Here is a 26,885-nt window from a genome sequence, read left to right as displayed (position 1 = left end):
ATTGGTGGAAACATGCAGATTAATATTAATATTATAATAAGATCCCGTCACTAGGGGAGCGAAATCTGAGCGGCTCGTTTTTTCACATTCTTGCAGAGAAAGGCTTACCAAAACAAGGTTACTGGGTTGTCCTTTTTCACATTTTCTGGGTTTTCTGGGATACGATTATAGCACCTAAACACAGAAAAAGTCAGATTGTCATGACATGTCCCCTTTAACTAGAATAAATTTATTGTGATTAAAATATATAGTGTATACATTATTGTGAAGATAATTAATATATATATATATATATATATATATATATATATGTATATAATATATATATATATATATATATATATATATATATATATTTTTTTTTTTTTAGGCTAATTTTATTGTTTAGTCTGTCATGATTAATGTTTTTGTTTTTCAGTCCTCTTTAATTGGTTGTGCTGGTTGTAGGACTAGTGACTCATCTTGCACATTGCAATAACAATGATATAGGATTAATAAATAAAAGTGGTCAGCAGTATGAACCTCATGTTGGCAGTGCAAGCAGCTTATTCCTGGTGAATTGTAAACTTTCACATTGCTGTGTGCAAAAAAGAATCCATACAGAATAGCAGTCCTGCGAAATCTAACAAACCTAAACAAACTTGACAAAAAGTAAGCACACATTTTATATTTCACATATACTCCCAAATATTTGCTCATAAGGACTTGCAAAATCTTTTTAGATGTCATTAAAGATAGTAAACATATGGAAGTCTCTTCTGGCATCCACTTCCTGCATCCACATGGGACTGTCGCTGCGGGTGAGAGGTCAATTGTTGACTTCCATATATCCAGTATTATTATGCTGCGGCATCCCAGGACAATGTGACCCTCCTCGGATCACCTTCATTAGCTAGTTGAAGCGCCTCGGAGTGCAAGTGAGCGCACGGGAGGGCCAGGATTACACCCAGGGTGTGCACCGACCGCTTTCCAGCCGCACCATCTCCAACTCCGGCTGCAGTTTGACGGTAGCGCGGGGAGGTAAGGCGGATAACTGCGTGTAGGGCATATAGCTATTCATGCTAGCGGCAATACAGTTACTTTAGCGCTCTGTGCATCAAAGCTGTGCTACTATGAAGGCATCTCACACCCGCGGTCATAACAAGTGAAATTGCGAGACGCGAATCCGTTAGAAAAACTAAACCAGCGACTTTTTTGTTGTAGTGCAAGACTTTTACGTGTTGTCTGCTAGAAGTAAAAGCCGTGCCCAAGTCAATGGGTTCAGCTGCAAGTGTGAAAACAAAGGCGAAGATAATTCATTCTTGTATGCAGTTGCACAGCAGCGCGTGCCCGCTGGGGCTAGCCAGTTAGCGTGAGCCTGACACAAAATAAAGTCATGATTATTACAGACGTGCATTAGCTGTTATTGAAGGTCGTTATTAAAGCAGACGGTAACCGAGTTGTTTGTATCGTTACTCTAGCATGAATAACCGACACATGCTGAAGAGCTGTTAGCAGTTATTGTGATGTTTTGACAGCCCCCCTTGTCCCCTGCGGTGACTCCTCGACCATGCGACAGTGGTGCCTTCCTGCTGTGGCTCCACGCGCCGAACCGCTCCCAACGGGCCGATTATCACCTCAAATCTCAGGTAGGACAACAAATAAGAAGTGAAACATTTTTTATGAAGTTACTCTAGCTAGATTTGCATTCCCTGAAGGAATGTCAGTGTTTGCAAGGTTGCAAAAGAATTGAATTTTAAAGTACTAGGATAGATAGATTGACAGTAATGTGAAATATAAAATAATAACTAGATGTGTCTAGTGTAGACTGTATGACTATTTATTCTGTGGAACATAAAAGGTAAATTTTTAAAGATCCTGCTCACTCTTTTCCATATAATAGGGCTGGTCAGGCTACATAAAAGGTACCATAAAAAAAGTACCATAAAAGTATAATTAAAGTGTTCTGTATGACTTGTGTGATATATTCCAAGACTTATGGAATAGCTTTGTGTAATTCAGTTCACGTTTATTTTTTGTAGTGCTTTTTACAATGCATATAGTTTAAAAGTGTAAGGAACATACTAAATTTTAAGTAAAAAAAGTCCTTATTTTTATGCTCTTTTTTTCTTGTTTTTTTCTATGCAAAAATGACCACAAGCCCCTTCTCCATTCATAATGCGCTCTGTTTGTTTGAGAATCCAACCAGCATGGCATGAGTTTAGGGGCGGGACATCTGTTTTGCTGACCAATGGCAGATTTTTGCTATTCTATAATGTCCACCCACATTTCAGGTGCTTTAGTTCCGAAAGTATTTTTCTTATTCATTTTTTTCAGGACGTTCACCTTCCTATCCTTAAGCCATTGTGTTGTTGTTTTGGTGGTATGTTTAGGATCATTGTCGTGTTGGAAGGTGAATGAATACAGGTGCTGGTCATATAATTAGAATATTGTGAAAAAGTTCATTTTTTTTATTGTAAATTATTTTTAAAAATGAAACTTTCATATGTACTAGATTCCCTACATGTAAAGTAAAACATTTCAAAAGTTTTTTTTTTTTTTTTTTTTTTTTTTAATTTTGATGATTAGAGCGTACAGCTCATGAAAGTCCAAAATCCAGTATCTCAAAATATTAGAATATTTACATTTGAGTTTCATTAAATGACCATCCCTACAGTATAAATTCCGGGTATCTCTTGTTCTTTGAAGCCACACTAATGGGGAAGACTGCTGACTTGGCAATGGTCCAGGAGACAATCATTGACACCCTCCACAAAGAGAGTGAGTCACAGAAGGTCATTACTGAATGTGGTGGCTGTTTACAGAGTGATGTATCAAAGCATATTAAATGCAAAGTTGACTAGAAGGAAGAAATTGGGTAGGCAAAGGTGCACAAGCAACAGGGATGACCGCAAGCTTGAGAAAACTGTTAAGTAAAGCCGATTCAAACACTTGGGAGAGCTTCACAATGAGTAGAATGAAGCCGGAGTCAGCGCTTCAAGAGTCACCACACTCGGACATCTTCAGGAAAAGGACTACCAAGCCACTTCTGAAACAGAAAAAACGTCAGAAGCATCTTACCTGGGCTAAGGAGAAAAAGAACTGGACAGTGAACAGTGGTCGAAAGTCCTCTTTTCAGATAAAAGTAAATTTTGCATTTCATGTTGAAATCATGGTCCCAGAGTCTGAAGGAAGACTGGAGAGGCACAGAATCCAAACTGCTTGAAGTCTAGTGTGAAGTTTCTGGAGTCAGTAATGATTTGGGGGGGCCGTGACGTCTGCTGGTGTTGGTCCATTGTGTTTTATCAAGTGCAAAGTCAATGCAGCCATCTTCCAGGAGATTTTGGAGCACTTTATGCTTCCATCTGCTGACAAGCTTTATGGAGATGCTGATTTCCTTTTCCAGCAGGACTTTAGCACCTGCCCACAGTGCAAAAACCACTTCCAAGTGGTTTGCTGACCATGATATTACTGTGCTTTATTGGCCAGCCAACATGCCTGACCCCTGAATCTATGGGATATTTTCAAGAGAAAGATGAGAAACAGTCGATCCAACAATATACAGATAATCTGAAGGCTCAATAGTGCCTCAGCAGTGCCACAGGCTGATCACTTTCATGCCACACTTCACTGATGCTGTAATTTGTGCTAGGAGCAAGTCATTTGCTGTAATATGTGCTGCCGACCAAGTATTGAGTGTACAAATTAACATATTTTAAAGAACTTGAACTTTTCTGTTTTGCAAATACATTTTTTGATTGATCTTAGGAAATATTCTAATATTTTGAGATATTGGATTTTGGACTTTCATGAGCTGTACGCTCTAATCATCAAAATTAAAAAAAAAAAAAAAAACTTTTGAAATGTTTTACTTTACATGTAGGGAATCTAGAATATATGAAAGTTTAATTTTTAAAAATAATTTACAATTAAAAAAAATGAACTTTTTCATGATATTCCAATTATATGACCAGCACCTGTATTTGGTGAAAAGCAAACACAGACCACCATCCGAAAAAACACCATACCTACTGTGAAGCATGGTGGTGGCAGTATGTTGTGGGGGTATTGCGATTGGTCAGGATTGAAGGGAAAATGGCCACTGCCAAGTATATCCAAATTCTTGAGGAAAACCTGCGTCCCTCTGCTAGACAGCTGAAGATGGGAAGGTTATTCAACTTCCAACATGACAATGATCCTAAACATACCGCCAAAAGAACAACGCAATGGCTTAAGGATAGGAAAGTGAATGTCCTTGAGTGTCCAAATCAAAGCCATGACTTATAGGATTAGTTCACGATCGGTCATTTACCAAAAAAAAAAAAAAAAAATGTATATCCTTTTTAACCACAAATGCTCATTGCACTAGCTCTGCAATGCGCCACGCTTTACATAATCGCGTTGGAAAGGTCACGTGTGACGTAGGCGGAAGTACCGAGCAAGTGTCTACAAAGCGAATGTGCAAAGATTAAGTCAAACAGCCTTTACAAAAAAAGGTAAAACAACAATGTAGGATGATTTTGGAGTTGGAGGAGAAAATAAGATGGCGGTATTTTCGCCTACGTAATGCATAAAGAAAGACAGAAACATCTTAGATGGCATGGGGGTGAGTAAATAATCAGGAAATTTTCATTCTGAAGTGAACTAATCCTTTAAATCCTAATCTATCGATGGACTTGAAGAGAGCAGTCCATTGTTACTCACCACGGAATTTGACTGAACTTGAGCAATTATGCAAGGAAGAATGGGCAAATATTCCCCAATCTAGGTGTGCAAAGCTATTACAGCCATATCCAAAAAGATTAATGGCTGTAATTAAAACAAAAGGTGGCTCTACGAAGTATTAATTCAGGGGACTGATGACTTTTCCAACCCTATTATTAATTTTCAGAACTGTTGCTTTTTTCTTTTCCTTTTTTGTTGTAAGGCAAAATTTGTAAATAAAGCTGGAAAAGGTTTGGTAATGGAAGGGGTTTGATTTCAGGCTGTACAACAAAGTAACTATTTCAAAGTGGTATGATGATTTTCTATAGGTGCTGTAGTTTTTCACTTGATATTCTGCTGTTAAACTTGATTCTTTAAAAAAGAACTTCAAATAAAGCGAGCAGCTGGCTTCAACAAAATTATACAGCATTGATTTAACAACCTTGTAGTTTGCAGTAACTCTGTCTTTAAAGGTTTTTCCCTTTGGAAAAAATGAATGAATTTTTACTTCCAGAACTGTTGCTGTTCTTTGTGGTGCAGAAACTACACACTTCTCATTTAAAGAAGAATGAATAACCTGTAGAAATTTGTTTTATTTTTTGCCTTTTCTTCTCCACAGATGCCAGAATGGAGTGTTGTGACGTGGAGCCGCGCTATACCATTGAACAGATCGACCTGCTCCAGCGTTTAAGGCTGTCAGGGATGACCAAACCTCAGATCATTCAAGCCCTCGAGTCTTTAGAGAGGCTCGATCCAGACCATCGTACCCCATGCTGCAACAATCACTCGGCCCCACCCAGTGCCCCTACCTCCGCAGCCCCTGCTGCCCCCTCGTCCTCCTCCTCTTCCTCCTCATCTCTTACCTCAGCCACCACACAGACCCCCGTCTTGGATGCTGCATTATCACCTAGCAACAGCTACGATGCCTCGCCTCCACCCCTGTACCCACCCAGCGGAGTTCAGAGGTCGTTTAGTTACGACTTGGCAGAAGAGGACTGGGATCTGGAGGAGAAGGTGGAGGAATACATGAGGTAACTTTATGAGTGCACTATATCAGCTGCTTCTGTGGGATTCTCTTCTCTGGTCTACTGAGAGGTAGAGATTAATATAACAGCTGATAATGACAGTGAACGTCCCTGAGCAACAGTGTAATTTTCAGAGAACAAGAGCCCTTTCTGAATCAGGTCAGGTGGACAGTTAGTTCAGATGGATACTTTTTGTAGCTTTTCTTGGAACTGCTTCAGATCTGCCACATATGTTCCCCATTTAAACATATATTTTGCAAAACCTAACGTTTTTAATACTTAATGGAATTTGAAACATAATATTTTGACTCTTTGTCAAAGTAATGCTTGTCTTTGTTTGGACTGTAGGAGGGACAGTAACCTTGTGAAAGAAGAGATAAAAGCTTTTCTCAATAACAGAAGAATCTCACAGGCAATTGTTGGACAAGTCACAGGTACTCTGAATGCTTTCAGTCTTGCAATGGAAAAAAATGTATGAAACATGCTTTTTTTTTTTATATACCCATCAGAGAATGGGTATTTTTTACATATAAAACCATTTAACCTATATTAGTTTACTGCATATTCACAAAGTATTAAGTATTTCCTGTGCTGAACAGGAGAAATATATATATATATATATATTAGTAATATTTTTATTTACTGGCACATCGAGAACGTCAGACAGAGAAAATCTAGGCCAACCACAGCTTTGATAACCAAAACGTTGACATGGTGGAAAAAATCAGCAAGCATGTGAAACTGATAATATCTTGCTGGAAAGAGGTCACAGCTGATGAGACAAGTGCATAGAGAAATTCAGATTGATATCAAACATGACTGCACAACAAACTCGCTCAAGTCTGTGGAAGCAACAGATTGCAAGTTCAGTTTGCATGTTTATTCCTTAGTTAATAAATTTCCCATTATGTTACACAGATTATACTGTACAGTGAAAGATCAACACTGGCTATCATAAAATACACAGAGTACAAATGTGCTTTTATTATCAAAATCAGTTTATTTTGAGGACATATGGTTTCCTACTCATAATAGTGTATATAAAAAAAACTAGATGTTTGTTTGAAATTAAAATTTGTTGATCACATGCAGAACTTTTATTTAACTAGGGCTGTCAAACGATTAATCACGATTAATCGCATACAAAATAAAAGTTTTAGTTTGCCTAATATGTGGGTGTACTGTGTGTAATTATTATGTATATATAAATGCAAACACATCCATGTATATATTTGAGAAATATTTACAAGTATATGTATTTATTTATATTTTTATATAATTTATATTATATATAAATACATTTTTTTGTACATAAATAACATATTTCTCTTAAATACATTAATTTGTGTGTATTTTATACATATTAATTACACACATTACTCGCACATATATTATACAAACTCAAACTTTTATTTTGTATGCGATTAATTGCGATTAATCGTTTGACAGCCCTATATTTAACAATTCGGAGTGTCTATTTACACTAAGTGCAAATAGCGTCCCTTGTTGGCAAACTCTATTTACACTGTCTCCGCCAACCAATGTCTGGTTGGGCCACCCAAGTTTTAAAAAAGACGTGCATACTTCAATGTATTCAGTGGCGCAGGCGCAGCAGTAGGGAGTAAGGCTCGCAGATCTGGCTTTTAACACGATCGACCCGGGTTCGAATCCGCCTTTTTCCAAGCTCGCATTTATTTAAAAAAAAAAAAAGATGATAATGTGGAAATAAAAAAGTGGAAATAAACTGCGAACGAGTGTTTAATAATATTAAATGTTTATTGGGTAGGGTTAGGGGAAGGTGTAGGGAGGGTTTTTATTCTTCCAATATTCATTTATAGCATTCATTCATTCCAGCATCCATTTATTAATTTTAATAAATATAATCATTTACACTCTATGATATTATTGCATCCTGTTAATGTACAAAAATACTGAGGTGCAAATAGTATCTGCCAATATAAAGTATAAATAGCATCTAATTACTTACTCTTATTGCAAAGAACTGATACTTTTACATGGTGTAAAAAGCATCTATCATTATTTGCGCTTAGTGCAAATAGCTGCTGCCTTAATCTTATTTAAACAATATTTTAAAAATGGCTGGAGCCTGTATATTAATGTAAAATCACACCAATTGAATGAAGCAGTGTTATTTTAATAGTATTTATATACTATTATAGTTTTTTTTTTTTTATTGTTTCTAGTTATTTTATTATATGCTTTTGTCATTGTTTGGTGACGTGTTGCAATAAGATTTCATTTGTTCATTTACTTAACTACATCAGTTAACATGAACTAACAATGAAAAAATGTTAGAATTTATTAATCGTATTTAATGTTAATTTCAACATTTAATAATACATTATTAAAATCAAAAGTTGTATCTGTTAATATTATGTAATGGGCCTGAGCAACACAATGAACAATTGTATTTTTATTAACTAACATTAAAATATATGAATAAATGCTGTAACAAATAATTGCTCACAGTTAAAGGTGCCCTAGAATTAAAAATTGAATTTATCTTGGCATAGTTAAATAACAAGAGTTCAGTACATGGAAATGACATACAGTGAGTCTCAAACACCATTGTTTCCTCCTTCTTATATAAATCTCATTTGTTTAAAAGACCTCCGAAGAACAGGTGAATCTCAACATAACACCGACTGTTACGTAACAGTCAGGGTGTACGCCCCCAATATTTGTATATGCCAGCCCATGTTCAAGCATTAGACAAGGGCAACCAGTATTAACGTCTGGATGTGCACAGCTGAATCATCAGACTAGGTAAGCAAGCAAGGACAACAGCGAAAAATGGCAGTTGGAGCAATAATAACTGACATGATCCATGATATCATGATATTTTTAGTGATATTTGTAAATTGTCTTTATAAATGTTTCGTTAGCATGTTGCTAATGTACTGTTAAATGTGGTTAAAGTTACCATCTTTTCTTACTGTATTCACGGAGACAAGACTGTCATTATTTTCATTTTTTTAAACACTGGCAGTCTGTATAATTCATAAACACAACTTCATTCTTTATAAATCTCTCCAACAGTATGTAATGTTAGCTTTAGCCACGGAGCACCATCAAACTCATTCAGAATCAAATGTAAACATCCAAATAAATACCATACTTACGCGATTAGACCTGCTGCATGACGAACACTTTGTAAAGATCCATTTTGAGGGTTATATTAGCTGTGTGAACTTTGTTTATGCTGTTTAAGGAAAAGCGCAATCTCCGTGGGCAGAGAGCACAAGAATTTAAAGGGGCCGCAGCCTAAATCGGCTCATATTTAATGATGCCCCAAAATAGGCAGTTAAAAAAATTAATTAAAAAAATCTATGGGGTATTTTGAGCTGAAACTTCACAGACACATTCAGGGGACACCTTAGACTTATATTACATCTTTTAAAAAGACGTTCTACGGCACCTTTAATGTATTAACTAACATTAACTAATGGGACCTTACATGAAAGTGTTACCTTTCTTTAAATATTACTATTTAGATTTTTTTTTTCCAAGTTTTAGTTCAGTTTTACTCTTTATTTATTTCCAGCTAGTAATTTTAGTGATTCAACTTAAACTTATTTCAGTTAGTTGCCAAAGCAACATAAGTTTTTCATCTAATATTTATATTTTATTTTATTTCAGCTTTATTTACAAAAATGTTTTTAATAGTTTCAGTTTTATTTAACCCTAGCATGAAGTTAGTGTCACTGATCACTTTTCATATTTGGTTTTATTCTGGTGTGTTATACTTTTCCTGTAATTTCTGTCACTGATTTCCTTTTAATGACTGTGTGAAATTCTGCAGGTATCAGTCAGAGCTACATCTCCCAGTGGCTTCTGCAGCAGGGGCTGGAGATGAGCGACTCCAAACGCAGGGCGTTCTATCGCTGGTACCTGCTGGAGCGCAACAGCCCAGGTGAGTTGTGGTTCCTCAGCAGGGAGATGACATACCAAAAACAAGGGCGTGGCCTGAATTTTAGGCTTGGGGCTTGCTTATGTTCAGTGTTTATTTTATTTATTTATTTATTTTTTTTGGTCTTCACTTTCCATTCTGCCATATCTTCCCTATATAGTTTGCATGGTCCTTGAAGGCTTTACATTGAAAATTCAGTGTTTGATAAAGACAATATATTGGAAGGACATGCACCAAATTGAAATTCAATCAACTGGTGTCATTTCCCATCAGTTATGTGCTTAGGGTAATGCTGTTCTTGGCACATTTAAGAAGTGTAGGTTGTTGCAGTCAGAAATGAGCTTTAAAGCCTTTTAGGCTGTAACACCGCCAACATTCGCATCATCTCGCATTTATAATATAGAGAACGTGTTGATGCTTGAAGGAGCTAATTAAGTAATGTGGAGCCCTCTAGGACCATTTCTACTCTCCATCTCCCAGGTTAGACCCTCTTCTGTAGCTCTCAGTCCTGATCCTGGGTTTGTCAAATGCTGGTTTTCATGTCCTCTTTGCACTGAAGTGCAATTAACACCCGACCCTACTAACAGAGCCCTGAGCATGACGCTTTTACGTTCTCTACAGCGCTAGAGAATTGAGCATGGCTCCAAGAACCTAATCACTTTGAATGTCTATTAACGCTGCTATCTACAATTAATTTTTACTTACTTTATCTACAAGGATTTTCATTGAGCACTATGTTAATATTTGTTAACGGTCGTCACCATTAATTGCAAGTTTTCGGCCTCTCGAAGGGACCCTAGTTAACACCGTTTTCTGATTGCCCAAATGGGTTAAAGGAATCAGATGGAGTGAAAACCAGCATGCTCAGGTCCCCAGGAGCAGGACTGACACTCCCTGGAATAGGCAGAGAGAACTGCTGATGCACCTCCTCCCCTGGTACTCTGCTCACCAAGCCCAGTCAGGTAACGTCCATTCAGCAGGGAAACACAGCTTGAAGGGATAGTACACCCAAAAATGAAAATTTTGTCATCATTTACTCACACTCATGTCCACGCCTATATGAGTTTCTTTCTTCAGTAGAACACAAAAGAAGATATTTTGAAGAATGTTAATCAAACAGGTGACCGTAGCCATTGACTTCCATAGTAGGAAAACAAAAACATTGGCTAACGTCAACTGTCTGGTTACCAACATTCTTCAAAATATCTTCTATTGTGTTCAATAGAAGAAAGAAACTCATACAGGTTTGGAACAACTTGAGGGTGGGTAAATGATGACAGAGTGTTCATTTTTGGGTGAACTATCCCTTTAAGTTAACTTCAATTCAAATGGTTTGGAAATATAATATTTGTTCTCTTTGAGTCTTAAATCATCTTTTTACTATCTTTAACAAACAATACACCACGGAAGTCATTCATTTCCAATGAAGAGTAGCACAGGAGCTGTATAGTTCCGATCATATGCGTATATGCAATTTTTGGATCTAATTTGAACTTTGAATGCTTTAAAATATTTGAACTATTTAGTTGATTCACCCTAGAAATGCTACTATGCTTCAGTGTTATTTTAGTATCATTAAGATACTATTATAGTTTTTATTAAAATATTTAATTAGTTTTTTTTTTTTTTTTTTTCTGGTTTCTTTTTAATTTTAGTTAATATTTTAGTAATTCTGTTCTATGTTTTTGACATTTTTATTAGTTTTTTTTTTTAAATGTCTATGTAGTTTTTATTAATTTTTATTTCAGTTTAGCTACTATTTAGTACGGAAGAGGATTAGGGCCAAGCAATAATAAAAAATTAAAACCATCTCGAGATTAAAGTTGTTAAATTTCGAGAAAAAAGTCAAAATAAAATGTTGAGAATAAACTCATTAAATTACGAGAAAAATGTCATTAAATTTCAAGAAAAAAGTCGAGATAAAATGTTGAGAATACAGTCATTAAATTACGAGAAAAAAGTCGTTAAATTACGAGAACAAATTCGTTAAATTATGAGAAAAAACTCGAAAAAAAAGTCGAGATAAAATGTTGAGAATAAAGTAATAATTTAATGAGTTTATTCTCAACATTTTATCTCGACTTTTTTCTCGAAATTTAATGAATTTTTTTTCTCGAAATTTAACGAGTTTTTTTCTCGGAATTTAACGAGTTTATTCTCAACATTTTATCTCAACTTTTTTCTCGAAATTTAACGGGTTTTTTCTCAAAATTTAACAACTTTAATCTCAAGATGGTTTTATTTTTTTATTATTGCTTGGCCCTAATCATCTTCTGTAATTTAGTAACTATTTTAGTAAACAAATAAAATAAGAATTGTTTTAATTGCCTTGGAAACTAGCTGAAATAAAATAAGTTTAAGTTTTTGTACATTTTATTTTATTTCAGGTTTTTTTTTTTTTAAATAATGATTTTTTTTTTATGGTTTTGGTTTTAGTTTACAATAATAACCCTGATATGCTTTTCTTTCAGACATATTGACAGTTAGTTGCTTTGTGTGAAAATAATCATACACTTTTATTCTTCATAACCAATTTGTAAGTTCTGTGCAAATGGCACTAAATACAGCAATTGTATGTGAATGTTGGAAATCGTGGAAAGGCGGCTTTAGAATCTTTAGAAATGCTCTTTAGACTTAAAGGGATAGATCATCAGAAATAACACCCTCATGTCATTCTAAACCTTTATGGTTTTCTTTCTTGCATGGAGCACAAACTGAGAAATTTTAAAGAGAATTTAACACAATGAAAATGAATAGGGACTAGGGACAGCAATGGCCATGATTCACTTTCATTGTAACAAAAAGAGCAGCATGGACATCCTTCTATAAGTATCTCATTTTGTGTTCCATGAAAGAAAGACAGTCATGCTGTTTTGGAACAACTTTAGGGTGAGTAAGTAGTAGAATTTGTATTTTCTGGTGAACCATCCCTTTAATTTATATTTAGCTACATGTGCAGTGAATTCATATTTCACTGTTATTTTGGTTTGTGTGCAATATTGTTCACAACAGGTGCCACGTTGTCCATGCGTTCACTGGTTAAAGAGGAGCCCGACTGGAGGTTGGCTGGAAGCCCCGCGGACAGGGCAGCGGTTGGGCCTTTTAGACTGCGTAGAGGTAGTCGCTTCACTTGGAGAAAGGAGTGCCAGTCAATCATGGAGAGGTAAATGACAGAGCATTACTGTCTATGGCACTATTAGGACAGTAATTGTTTCTCAGGGTGACATCTTTAAAAGAATATGCATGGCCCCTTAGAGATAAAACTCACAAAGACACATACATGATGCACTTAAATACATTATTTGCTCTTCTTAATCACGTCTTTTACACATAAGAGACTGTGTACTGGAGTGATAACCACATAGTACAATGAGTTCACCCTGAGTTTTGACATAATATCAATTAATATATATAAAAAAAAACAATAACCATCCATTCAAACAGGGTTTTTGATTTACCGTAGGAATTCTGAATTTCGTGATGGCACAATGTCGTCATTTTAATTTCATAGTGAGGTATGGTGACAATGTACGCAAAAAAGTGGAACATTGGCTCCATTCACAAGCATTTTTTCACTTAATGTCATTTTGTATATATGTTGCGAAGAAAAGTTGCCTATTTTATTAGTTCTAAAGCCATTACTGTTTCCTATTGATTGAACAATGATCATGATATCCCATGTGGTCTTATGATTCACTCCGCTTGTTCTCACAGTTTCTTTATAGAGAATCAGTATCCTGATGAGGCCAAAAGAGAGGAAATAGCCAATGCCTGTAATGCTGTCATTCAAAAACCTGGTAAGTGATTGCAATCAGTATCTAAGCTGCCTCAGAACCAGACCAGTCATAGCCATGCCATCTTTATTGCAAATGTACCCCTGCCTCACTCAGAACACTGTGAATGCCAATTGAATTTTTTGTATACATGTTGTTTCAGGATGCAAACTGTCAGAGTTTGAACGAGTCACTGCGCTCAAAGTGTACAACTGGTTTGCCAATCGGAGGAAGGAGATGAAAAGACGTGCCAACATAGGTGAGACTGTAAGAATGATCGTCTGACACTTTCTGATTTAAGTGACGCAAGCATCAGAAGTTTATCTAGGACGCCTAAAGTCTTAGTTTTTCCCTCCAGTACTCCATGTAGAATATTCCTCACATTAAGCCTCCAAAAACAAAATCACATAGTGCCTGTCTGTGGGCTATCTATATTTGTGTGATTTATGAAGTACCGTTCAAAAGTTTTAATTTAATTTTTTTTTTTTTTTTAAGTGGACATGAACTGCGTTGTTTTGTTTTATAATGTTTTCTGGGGTGCACTTATAATGTTAATATGCTTTTTACATCAAAAATTGTCATAATTTAGAAATAAAGGGCATTTTTGCTACCCTGATTTTAGCCCTCTTATTTGAACGCTCTGTTTTAAAGGGCGTGTCTGCTGTGAGATAGTCTAAACACCCACTGCTGTGATTGGCTAACATCTTTCCATTTGATAGAGCCAAGTATTACTCTCTCTTTTAGCATGTTTTTACTATTTCAGCTCTCAAGGTTAATTAATTGTGATGAACAGCCGATCACGGACATGTTGTTGAGCGCATGAAAGCAGTGATGTCGTCATTGTAACTCAATTTCTGCACACTAATGAATGCTTTCATCGTCACTAACAGTGCAAACGATTTATTGAAGAAAACGGGAGTTTTGGTTGTTCAGTTGTGCTGCTTAATATTTTTGTGGAAACCGTGATGCATTTTTTTTTCAGGATTCTTTGATAAATAGAAAGTTCAAAAGAACAGCATTTATTTGAAGTAGAAATATTTTATAACATTATAAATATTTTTACCAATTGAATGCATCCTTGCTGAATAAAAGTATTCATTTCTTAATAAAAAATAAATAAAAAAAAACTTGATCCCAAATGTTTGAACGTTAGTGTATAATTACGTGACTTGTGGACAGGTAATTAGATGATGTTGTTGTTGTTGTTGTTGTTGTTGTTGTTGTTGTTGTTGTTGTTGTTGTTGTTGTTGTTGTTGTTGTTTTTATTGGAAGCATTCTTTTCAGTTTCAGACATTCTTTATTTTTCTTGACAGGAAAGCCTTTGCAGGAGTATGGCTGCTACATACTAAATTTTAAACTGTCATCTCTCTTTAGTTATCTCTCTTTATTCTAAACACACTTTCTCTCTGTTTCACTCAGAGGCTGCCATACTAGAAAGCCATGGGATAGAGGTGCCGAGCCCCAGCTGCCACTCCAACAGCGAAGAGGTTGAGACTCAGGAGTTTGGAGATCAAGTCATGAGTCAACGTTTCTCTGAGCAGGTTAGAGGTTGTTACAGTCCTCAGCGTAAATGAGTACACCCCCTTTGAAAAGTAACATTTTAAACAATATCTCAATGAAAACAAAAACAATTTCCAAAATGTTGACAAGACTAAGTTTAATATAACATCTGTTTAACTTATAACATGAAAGTAAGGTTAAGTCTGTTTTGCTGCAATGTGAAAAAAATCCTGCAAAACGCGCCGGCGCGTTTTCGGACCTCAGGAAGTTAATAATGTAACTTAGATTACACATTTTTCAGTTTTACTCAAATGGGTGATGCAAAAATGAGTACACCCCACAACAAAAACTACAACATCTAATACTTTGTATGGCCTCCATGATTTTTAATGACGGCACCAAGTCTTCTAGGCATGGAATGAACAAGTTGGTGATATTTTGCAACATCTATCATTTTCCATTCTTCAAGAATGACCTCTTTTAGAGACTGGATGCTGGATGGAGAGTGATGCTCAGCTTGTCTCTTCAGAATTCCCCATAGGTGTTTGATTGGGTTCAGATCAGGAGCCACTGAATCACTTTCACTCATCTTCTTCAGAACTCCAACAGTGGCCTTAGATGTGTGTTTTTTCCATCATAACAATGATCCTAGTGCATGACGACCAAGGGCACGGAGTAATGGTAGCATCTTCTCTTTCAGTATAGAGCAGTACATCTGTGAATTCATGATGCCATCAATGAAATGCAGCTCCCCGACACCAGCAGCACTCATGCAGCCCCACATAAGCACCATGCATTTTTCTTTGTATCCCTCACTTTTGCGACACCATACAGTTTTGAAGCCATCAATTCCAAAAACATTTATCTTGGTCTCATCACTCCAGAGTACAGAGTCCCAGTAGTCTTCATCTTTGTCAGCATGGGGCCCTGGAAAACTCTAGACGGGCTTTTTTGTGCCTGGGCTTTAGGAAAGGCTTCTTTTGTGGACGGCACCCATGCATGCCATTCCTCTGCAGTATACGCCGTATTGTGTCATTGGAAAAAGTCACCCCTGTTTGGCTTTCTACTTCTTTAGATAACTGCAGTGAACTTGCATGCCGATTTTCTTCAACCCTTCTCATTAGAAGACGCTCCTGTCGAGGTGTTAACTTCCATGGACGACCTGGACGTCTCTGTGAGATGGTTGCAGTTCCATCTTTTTTAAATTTTTGTACCATTTTGCTACAGTATTCTGACTGATAAGTAAAGCTTTGCTGATCTTCTTGTAGCATTCACCTTTCTGGTGTAAAGAAATTATTTTCTTTCTCACGTCTTGTGACATTTCTCTTCCATATGGTGCCATTGCTGACAGCCTGAAATGGGAAGGGGTTTTAACACCCTTTTATAGTCAACTGTCTGCTGGACACCTGTGTAATGAATAATTAGACTCACCTGTGGTTGAATTCTTTATAAATTAGACATTTGTAGTCTAAAATTTAGATTTGCCTAATTTTTGCATCACCCTAACTTGAGTAAAACTGAAAATTTTGTTCTCTAAGTTATATTACTAACCTTACTTTCATGTTATAAGTTAAACAGATGTTATATAAAACTTAGTCTTGTCAACATTTTGGAAATTGTTTTTGTGTTCATTGAGATATTGTTTAAAATGTTACTTTTCTCATTTATGCTGAGCACAGTAAATGCACTACTTGGACTGCTTTTATAGTCAGGATTGTTTACTTAAATGTGATGGATTTATTTCCAGGAGGATCTCTCCCAGAGAAAAGACATTGAGCCAGAAGGTGTCATGCTACCTCCTGTGGAAGTGGTGTCTCTTCCAAGCCCAGCCTCTCAACTCATGGAGCGGAAGCTGGATGAATCGAAAAGAGAGGCTAATGATGACGATTAACCGATGAGCCGAGTCATACTTTTGTTCCAAAGTGGCTTGACATGGTTGTTTTCAGCCAAACACTCTAAATTCTCTGGTGCCTCTAGTGTTAGGGAGGCCACTCTATGTATCTACAGTAATCACGCTTGTAGTAACGGCAATATTTACTCTATATAGTATATTGTGCATTCCAAGACCGTCTTAACGCTTCCCTCGAGAGGGAAAGATGCATAAGGTGCAAACTAGTAACTTTCTCATCACGCCAAAACTGTTTTCTTTCATTTCTCATACAACAGTTTCACTTGGTATTATCTCGAGCGAGCAGTCTAGAGAAAACCTGCAGGACAGGTGTTAAATTTGACAGAAGGGGAGCACTGAACACAGTTTGGAGTCTGTGTGAATTTTAGGAGCTCAACAGTCTCTTAATTGTCATATGCAATAGTTAAAGGACAAGATGGGACATATACACCCCTGATATATACACAAACTCAGGTAGAACCAAACTTGGTAATTGAACGAGAAGATCACAGTTTTCACCATCATGGAAATCAAAGTGTTTCTCACAATAATGGTTAATTGTGTAGAAATGTGACTTATCATGCATACCAAACTGTACATATTGTTTTTCACTTTTTTTTCAGGTGTAATCTGAAAGTAATATTCAGATTATCATGGCTCTGTTTTTGTATACACAACGATTGTAAGCTCTTTGTATCCAGCTACTTAAGCTATACTGACTCTGACTAGTGTGAGGGGTCTAAAATGCTTCAAAAGTTCCCCCCTAAGGTATTATTTGCTATAAGCATTATTTACTTACCTCTTTAATAAGGTAATGCAGTATGTAAAACTACAAGTATAATATCAGCATCTAATGCAACAAGCTGCTTTTCAATGGATTGATTGATACACAGTTTGTTTTTCTGTGTCATAACGAAAGCCAAAGCTCGGCCAAGTTGTAAAACAACGCATTTTACGTGAACAAAGTCAAATGGACTAAACGATTGCTTACGGCACATCAACGTGCCTCGGTGAGAAATGCTTTGAGCGTGTAAAGGCTTTAATCTGCACAGTATGATTATTCTGGCCTATCAGCTCTGTACACAAAGAGGAAACAATGCTGCACGCTGTCAAGGCCCCCTACTCTGTGCTTTTTTTTTCCTAATGACAAAACAATAAAACAAATAGACAAATGTAGTGTTGAGTTTGAGTTCAATTTGTGTTTGGGAAGGCATGCTCATTTACATTACATACTGTAAGTAGGGCATAAAGTTTGGGGTCGGTAAGATTTTTAAAATTATTTCTGAAAGAAGTGTCTCATGCTCACCAAAGTTGCATTTATTTGATCAAAAATACATTAAAAACAGTAATATTGTGGAATATTATTACAATTTAAAAGAACTGTTTTCTATTTTAATAGTTTCTGATGTAATTTATTCTTGTGATGGCAAAGCTGAATTTTCAGCAGCCATTATTCCAGTTGAAATAGAAAGGTTTTTTTAAAACATACTGTCACTTTTGATTAATTTAAAGCATCCTTACTAATTAAAAGTATTTAAAAAATACATGAAATTATTTGTTTAAAAAACAATCCAAGATATCTCCTACTGTCTTTTCCACTTTCTTCAGAATGTAATCCAAAATAAAAATGTGTGATGTATACTTTGCTGACCTACATAATCCTGTCAAATAAATTGCACTTAGTCTGTTTTAAATTTGTTTTCATCATGACTGCAGCCTTTTACAGTGATATTTACTGTTTACCTTGTTTTAAAGGTAAATTTGATTTTGCTTTTCAGTTTAGGCTCAAATGTGGTTGGCTTTTGAGAATCTTATATAGCTGCCTGTAATACAGCTTGTTTCAGTGTGTGTGTGTGTGTGTGTGTGTGTGTGTGTGTGTGTGTGTGTGTGTGAGAGAGAGATGGACGACGACAAATCTACAGTGGGATGATGATTGTGCTACTTTTTGTGATGTTTTTCATACCAGACGCCTTCACTAAAGGCACTATTTCGTGCGGAGTATCACTTTCTCTTCAGACTTATTTTCCAAACAATACAATAGATGGGTGGTCGGTGGTGGTTTAGCTTTGTTATAAACTGCGTTTCATACCGTTAAATGCTACATCCTGTTGATCCAACACTGCGGGTTGACTGGATAATGCTAGTTTCACTGTCAGCTTGCTTCACTCAGCACCATCCTGTTTTCCCTTCACATTTCTTCTCAGCTAACAGGGAACGTTGCCACAAGTTTTGTAAAGGTTATGTAAATGTTAAGTTTAAACGTTCTTTAAATAACATTTATACAACGTTCTTAAAATATAATAATATTTGATGTTGATTGGTCGTGTTGCTGTCCATGGTGCTGCAGGTGCACGCGCGTCGGAGCAACACCGTTTAGAGACACGTCACACTGTCTTTCATACACTTGAAGAGGAGTTATAAATCCCGTCAAATATTCCAGGAACTTGATCTCGAAAAATGAACAGAAAACTGTCTAACAGATTCTCTAAAAATGTAATCATTCTGAATGGTTGTTTGTCGCAGGGAAGATGGATTGTGGAAAATCACACAACTTCACAATCAAGGCGTTAGAGGTGTTTACACTAGAACGGCTAAATTGCCTTGGCAAGCATTATTGTGGTGGATCCATCATCGCAAACAAGTGGCAAGTAGTCTTTGCAGCTCACTGTCTCTCCCTGTAAATACACTCACAAATATAAATATATAAAAATGAAACATTTTCACATTATTGTATACAATAAAAATGAACAAAGACATTTGCAGCACTATGTCTCCGCTGCTTCATTATAAATAGGTTACTGTCACTTTAAGGAATTTTTTGTTTAAGGAATATTACTGTTATGTACTATATACAGTACAGTCCAAAAGTTTGGAACCACTAAGATTTTTAATGTTTTTAAAAGAAGTTTCGTCTGCTCACCAAGGCTACATTTATTTAATTAAAAATACAGTAAAAAACAGTAATATTGTGAAACATTATTACAATTTAAAATAACTCTTTTCTATTTGAATATATTTCACAAAGTAATTTATTCCTGTGATGCAAAGCTGAATTTTCAGCATCATTACTCCAGTCTTCAGTGTCACATGATCCTTCAGAAATCATTCTAATATGCTGATCTGCTGCTCAAGAAACATTTTATGTGTACAATTGTACAAAATATTTGTGTACAATATTTTTTTTCAGGATTATTTGATGAATAGAAAGTTCAAAAGAACAGTGTTTATCTGAAATCTAATCTTTTGTAACATTATAAATGTCTTTACTGCCACTTTTGATTGATTTAATGCATCCTTGCTGAATAAAAGTATTCATTTCTTTAATTTCTTTAAAAAAAAATAAAAATAAAAATTCTTACTGACCCCAAACTTTTGAACGGTAGTGTATAATGCTACAGAAGCTTTGTATTTCAGATAAATGCTGTTCTTTTGAACTTTCTATTCATCAAGGAATCCTGAAAAAAAAAAAGTACACAACTGTTTTCAACATTGAAAATAATCATAAATGTTTATTGAGCAGCAAATCAGCATATTAGAATGATTTCTGAAGGATCATGTGACACTGAAGACTGGAGTAACGATGCTGAAAATTCAGCTTTGCATCACAGGAATAAATTACTTTGTCAAATATATTTAAATAGTACACAGTTATTTTAAATTGTAATAATATTTCACAAAATGTAATAATATTTTACTGTTTTTTACTGTATTTTTAATTAAATAATTGTAGCCTTGGTGAGCAGACGAAACTTCTTTTAAAAACATTAAAAATCTTAGTGGTTCTAAACTTTTGGACTGTACTGTATGTGGAATGCTTATGCGTGTCGGTAGTCAACTATAATCAATTATTTGTTGTAAATAAATTGTAAATGTGTACTACTGGTACTGTTTTTCTAATGTGTCTGTTAGGTCTGAGAGTGTCTGCTGATGGTCACAGTTGCTTCATTTTCTTGTTGCTGTGGACTGGCAGGGTGATTGTAGAGGTCTACTTGTGTGTGAGGCTGATAACACATGGTATCCTTCAGGGATCACTAGCTGGGGATTGGGCTGAGAAGAACCTAACATTTCATGCATTTACAGGCACATTTCTCAGTATCTTGACTGGATTAAGAGCTCCATGGCCAGTGGTGAGTGTATTAATCAGTGTTATCAACAATATTATATTCTTGGAAATTAAAAGCTATTAAGGTATTAAATTTACTTCTTTTTTTATTTGTCAGCATTAATAGTATCTTAATTTGTCATGACAAAGAAACACAAGTCTTATTAAAAGGTTAGTTCACCCAAAAATGAAAATAATGTAATTTAGCTATTACTCACCCTCATGTCGTTCTACACCCGTAAGACCTTCGTTCATCTTCGGAACATAAATTAAGATATTGTTGATGAAATCCGATGGTTCAGTGAGGCCTCTATTGAGAGCAAAGCCATTCAATCTTTTGTTTCGAATCAGTGATTCGGATCTCCTATCAAACGGCTAAACTGCTGAAATCACGTGACTTTGGCACTCCGATTCACTGATCCGAAGCAGTGTTTTGAAATAGGCTCATAGATATTGTTGAAAAGTTGTTTTCGTTTTTTTGGAGCACAAAAAGTATTCTTGTCGCTTTATAATATTAAAATAGAACCACTGAACTCACATGAACTGTTTCAAATATGTTTTTAGTACCTTTATGGACCTTGAGAGTTTATACGGCTTTGCTCTCAATAGAGGCCTCACTGAGCCATCGGATTTCATCAACAATATCTTAATTTGTGTTCGGAAGATGAACAAAGGTCTTACGGCTGTAGAACGACATGAGGGTGAGTGAGTAATAAATAACATTATTTTCATTTTTGGGTAAACTAACCCTTTAATGATAGAACTGCTGTTCATTTGAGTTAAAAGAATGATTTTTGTGTAAGTCATTTTAATATCTGATAAATCTCTCACTAAAGGTAAAAATCATAATTCAAGTTCCATGGGTGATTTTAGCAACAAATGCATTTTAATATTGAAACATGAATTGACTTAGATTAGACTAAAAAAAAATCAATATAAAAACCTTTTTTCTGATTTATTTGTACAGCACTTTGGTCAGCAGTTGTTTTTAAATCTGCTTTATAAATAATGATTTATATAAAGACTGCATGATTTCACTCTTGATTTAATGTTTTTTTAGTTAAAAAAATGTTAGTATATTAATAATAATTTATTAATGTAAATACATTAAAGTCATCCTGTGGGCCCCTTGGAAGTAAGCTGATGCCCCTGCATGAGAACCACTGGTATTTATGAGATGATTTTCTCAGAACATGACCAGTAGAGGGCATTGACGTTTATAATGTATCTGTTGATAGCCAATACAGAGAGGATGAGACACTATCATCAGTGTGTCATGTACAATAGGGCAGTTTGATAGACACATTTTTCTGTACATTACATTTTAGTGCATATTAATCAAGGCTGTCTTCACTAATTGTAAGTCATTATCAATGCTGCAGTAACTGATTATATGTAATCTGGATTACATAATCAGATTCCAAAAAATATATATACTTGTAATAAGATTATTCACGTTTTAAAATACTCATAATCAGACTACAGTTACGTTTTTATTGATTACATAATTACTTTATATTTATAAAATGCCATAAAATTATTCATAATTTAATTATTCCTTTTTTTTTATCTTTTAAATCGTCTTTTCTAAAACAGCCGATTGCTTATGTGTGTTCAGAAAGTCTTCTCAGATTAAGTTACTAACTGTAATGTGAAAAAAGCAATCTACCCAACAGTGTTGGGGGTAACATATTACAAGTAACGTGAGCTATGTAATCAGATTATCCAAGTACTGCATTACTTTTCAATTTACAACAAAATATCTCAGTTACTTTTAAAGATAAGTAATGGAAAGTTATTTTATTTTTCCATTTATTGACTGACACCTCTCAGGCTATCCCCAAGAAATCATGAGTAATGGGTAGAGGCGTTGTGTGTTCTGTGTAAACATGATATACAAACTTTGGATAAACATCACATTTGTGTTTCATTTTTTTTGTTTTTATTGCTGAAGTGCACCCTCCACTGTACAGGTGTGAATTTGCATTTCCTTATATGGCTTATTCATTTCACTTTTGGTGTGAAAGGGCCTTCAAATTGGCCAAAAATAGAACATTTTGTTGTTAAAAATCAAGGAAGCAAGCCTAGCCCAGGTGAGAAAAAGTAACACAAAAGTAATAACACATTACTTTCCACAAAAAGTAACAAAGTAACGTAATTAGTTACTTATTTTAGGGAGTAACACAATATTGTAACGCATTACTTTTAAAAGTAATTTTCCCCAACACTGCTACCAAACTCTGGTCATTATAATGATTAACTCTGCAGTGAAAATACTGATACTATTCTAATGTAATGGAGGCCAGCTAGTGAGAGCTGTGCAGGTAAAACTCACTCCCCTGATCTCAAGAGGCACACTAGTGACTGACGCTAGACCTTGTTAGCGCGCCTGCCTCCCATGCTGGAAACGCTGGTTAGAGTCCTGCTCAGAGTGGGGCGAGTAGGACCGGAGGGGTTCCTAGTTTTCAAGTTTGTTATACATCAGAAAAAGAGTTCAATTATACAGTAAAATCCACAGAGTTAAATCACCTCTGCTCAGATAACATTTGGTCCCTCTCTGAATAGTGTTAAAATAACACTGAAGCAGAGTTAAAGTTAATTTGATAATTAACCTATTAATTAAGGGATGATTGAACATTAATGATGAACACCTGCTGTTAACAAGCAGAATAACTGAAGAAAAGAGAAACACAAGAACTACAAGTGACTACAGCCAAAACCATTTAATTGAAATCAACTGAAGGTAAAATACATTAAATCTCTATTTCTGTCACATGTCTAAATAATTTCTTATTGAGAATTAACAGAGGTTTAAATGTTGGTGTTTTATTGGTCAATAAATTATGCCACCATCGTGGTGGTCAGGGTTTGTTTTAGTTGGGGTCTTGACCTTTTTATGTTTTTAAAATAATTTGTGTTTGAGCAATTGCAATAGTGTTTCACAGCGATGGTGGCATAATTTATTGACCAATAAAACACCAACAATTAAACCTCTGTTAATTCTCAATAAGAAATTAATTAAACATGTGATAGAAATAAAGTCAATATGGTTAGTAATAAGTCAATCAGATTTTGAGAGATTTAATGTCTTTTACCTTCAGTTGATTTCAATTAAATGGTTTTGGCTAAAGTCACTTGTAGTTCTTGTGTTTCACTTTTCTTCATTTATTCTGCTTGTTAACAGCAGGTGTTCATCATTAATGTTCAATCATCCCTTAATTAATAGCTTAATTATCCCATTAACTTTAACTCTGCTTCAGCGTTATTTTAACACTATTCAGAGAGGGACCAAATGTTATCTGAGCAGAGCTGATTTAACTCTGTGGATTTTACTGTGTAGCTACAGTCTGTGTAGTATAGTGTAAAACAGGGTGAAATTAAATCACTGCATCAAAGCACAATACAATTATGCTAAAGATTTCCCATTTCCATGCTAAAGGAACAAGCTCAGGTCAGATTTCCTGAACAGGACAAACTTTAGTCTATATACAGACTATCTTATTTTCATGTTGACAGGAAAATATCTACCCTGCCTGTTCCTAAGCATGGGTCATATTCCTTCTTTAGTGCTCTTTCTCTCCGTGGCCCCTCCCCGTGGGAAAGCTGGCCTCGTGTGATTGTGGTGGCCCATACTGGAAGCTGTGGTTACAGCACTGACTCTACTGGTGCCAAAAAATGAGGACTAGACCCACACGTCCACACACACATTCATGCCTAAACATTCACCAACATAAACACACTACGCTCACACGCGAGTCTCTCTACACACAATCACACAAGCCACTCGCTTGAGAATCTGCCCCATGTTTCCTCGTTGTGCCACATCCCTCACAGACACACAGTCCCGCCACAGTCTAGCACACGCATACACACATTCCATGCCCATTTTAAAGTTCAAACTGAGGAAAACGCACAACCAAACAACAACCCAAGAATCAAAAAAAGATAAAAAGGAAAAAAAAAAAAAGGCATCACTTCTCCATCACATCACCATAGACTAACACTTTGATGTGTTGTTTTAATTGCCTTTTTGGTGGTAAAACACAAGATTATTCAGTTTTCACGGTCAACACAAATCTTAATTTGATCACCATAGACTAACACTTTGATGTGTTGTTTTAATTGCCTTTTTGGTGGTAAAACACATGATTATTCAGTTTTCACGGTCAACACAAATCTTAATTTGAGACCATCTTGTAAATGATGCATACCATCTCCGGCGGTGTTGTTGGAAAGCTGTTTCTTATGAATCAGACATAATGAAGGCCCTACTATGTCATAGAATTTGTTAATTTGTTCATAACTGCACAGCACTGACACGTTTATTATTATTATTATTATTTTATATTGGTGTTCCCACCATATTTCAAATCAACATGCCCCTTCCAACATCACTCTGCAACTTGTGTATGGGTCATTGACAAATAAGTTTTTAAAAGTGTAAAAAAACATAATGGAGATATAATTAATATTGAAGTTTTATTAAGTGTTAACTACGGAAGAGGATTAGGGCCAAGCAATAATAAAAAAATAAAACCATCTCGAGATTAAAGTTGTTAAATTTCGAGAAAAAAGTCGAAATAAAATGTTGAGAATAAACTCATTAAATTACGAGAAAAAACTCGTTAAATTTCAAGAAAAAAGTCGAGATATAATGTTGAGAATAAACTCGTTAAATTACGAGAAAAAACTCGTTAAATTTCAAGAAAAAAGTCGAGATATAATGTTGAGAATAAACTCGTTAAATTACGAGAAAAAACTCGTTAAATTTCGAGAAAAAAGTCGAGATATAATGTTGAGAATAAACTTGTTAAATTACGAGAAAAAAATCGTTATATTTCGAGAAAAAAGTCGATATATAATGTTGAGAATAAACTCGTTAAATTAAGATAAAATAGAGATAAAATGATAAAATCGACTTTTTTTCTCGAAATTTAACGAGTTTTTTCTCGTAATTTAACGAGTTTATTCTCAACATTTTATCTCGACTTTTTTCTCTAAATTTAACGATTTTTTTCTCGAAATTTAACAACTTTAATCTCGAGATGGTTTAATTTTTTTATTATTGCTTGGCCCTAATCATCTTCCGTAGTTAACAATGAGATTATGTTGTTTTTATAATCAATTAACACTGCTTTTGTCATTTTTTACAAGATGGACAAAATTTGTCACCAAAAAAGTCATTCGGTTTAACCAAAATTTCGGTTTTACCGAATTACACTTTTGGTTATACCAAATGACAATATTTTCAAACAATGCTAACAGGCTGATATCTAGCTAACAAAAGGACAATCAAACATTTTATATTTAGTACAAGTTTTTAAAATATTACAACACTTTCCATGTTTTATAGCGGTTGTACCGAATGACGTGATGTTTCGGGACATGTGTGTGAGCAAGGGAAAACATGAATTTTTCAAAAAGTTAAGAGAGTCACTTTGCTTCACGACCATGTGGTCCTTGCAGGTGTCTGAATGATGTCACATCCTGTCACATGATATTGACCGCATGACTTGATCCAAAACGGTCCCTTTGTATTGGTTACTCCGAATAACATCTATGAAATTCATTTTTCCGGATATTCTTTCCATAACAAAGCAACGACTTCTACACATAATTGTAATACCATTTTGCACTATGTTGATATATGATGTTATAAAATCATGCCAGAATAAAAAATATATACATTTATTACATTTTAAGATATTTTAATCACAAATGAAATGGCTGTATTGGCCTTTGGATGGTTAAAGGGTTAGTTCACCCAAAAATGAAAATTCTGTCATTTATTACTTACCCTCATGCCGTTCTACACCCGTAAAACCTTCGTTAATCTTCGGAACACAAATTAAGATATTTTAGTTGAAATCCAATGGCTCCGTGAGGCCTCCATAGGGAGCAATGACACTTCCTCTCTCAAGATCCATAAAGGTACTAAAAACATATTTAAATCGGTTCATGTGAGTACAGTGATTCAATATCA

At 35.3% G+C, this 26,885-nt stretch overlaps 1 protein-coding gene across 3 annotated transcripts; it reads left to right on the top strand.

Annotated features, from left to right (window-relative positions):
• Nucleotides 1–784: 784 nt before the first annotated feature.
• Nucleotides 785–17,976, top strand: zgc:91944 (uncharacterized protein LOC436941 homolog). Of its 3 annotated transcripts, none has more exons than XM_048201356.1 (11): nt 785–1,020; nt 1,518–1,628; nt 5,303–5,714; nt 6,057–6,142; nt 9,532–9,642; nt 10,476–10,601; nt 12,652–12,802; nt 13,354–13,436; nt 13,576–13,671; nt 14,832–14,953; nt 16,660–17,976. In XM_048201356.1, exons 2-11 carry the CDS (start codon nt 1,550–1,552, stop codon nt 16,801–16,803), a joined length of 1,410 nt encoding a protein of 469 aa, XP_048057313.1. In that variant the 5' UTR covers nt 785–1,020; nt 1,518–1,549; the 3' UTR covers nt 16,804–17,976. The 3 variants fall into 3 exon arrangements, with proteins under 3 accessions (XP_048057313.1, XP_048057314.1, XP_048057315.1); XM_048201357.1 differs by having other exon boundaries at nt 1,461–1,628; XM_048201358.1 differs by lacking the exon at nt 10,476–10,601.
• Nucleotides 17,977–26,885: the final 8,909 nt, after the last annotated feature.

This window comes from Megalobrama amblycephala, linkage group LG9, assembly GCF_018812025.1.
Source record: "Megalobrama amblycephala isolate DHTTF-2021 linkage group LG9, ASM1881202v1, whole genome shotgun sequence".
In the NCBI taxonomy this organism is placed as follows: Eukaryota; Metazoa; Chordata; class Actinopteri; order Cypriniformes; family Xenocyprididae; genus Megalobrama; species Megalobrama amblycephala.
The sequence above is the reverse complement of the archived record's forward strand: the minus strand, read 5'-3'. Positions and strand labels throughout refer to the sequence as shown.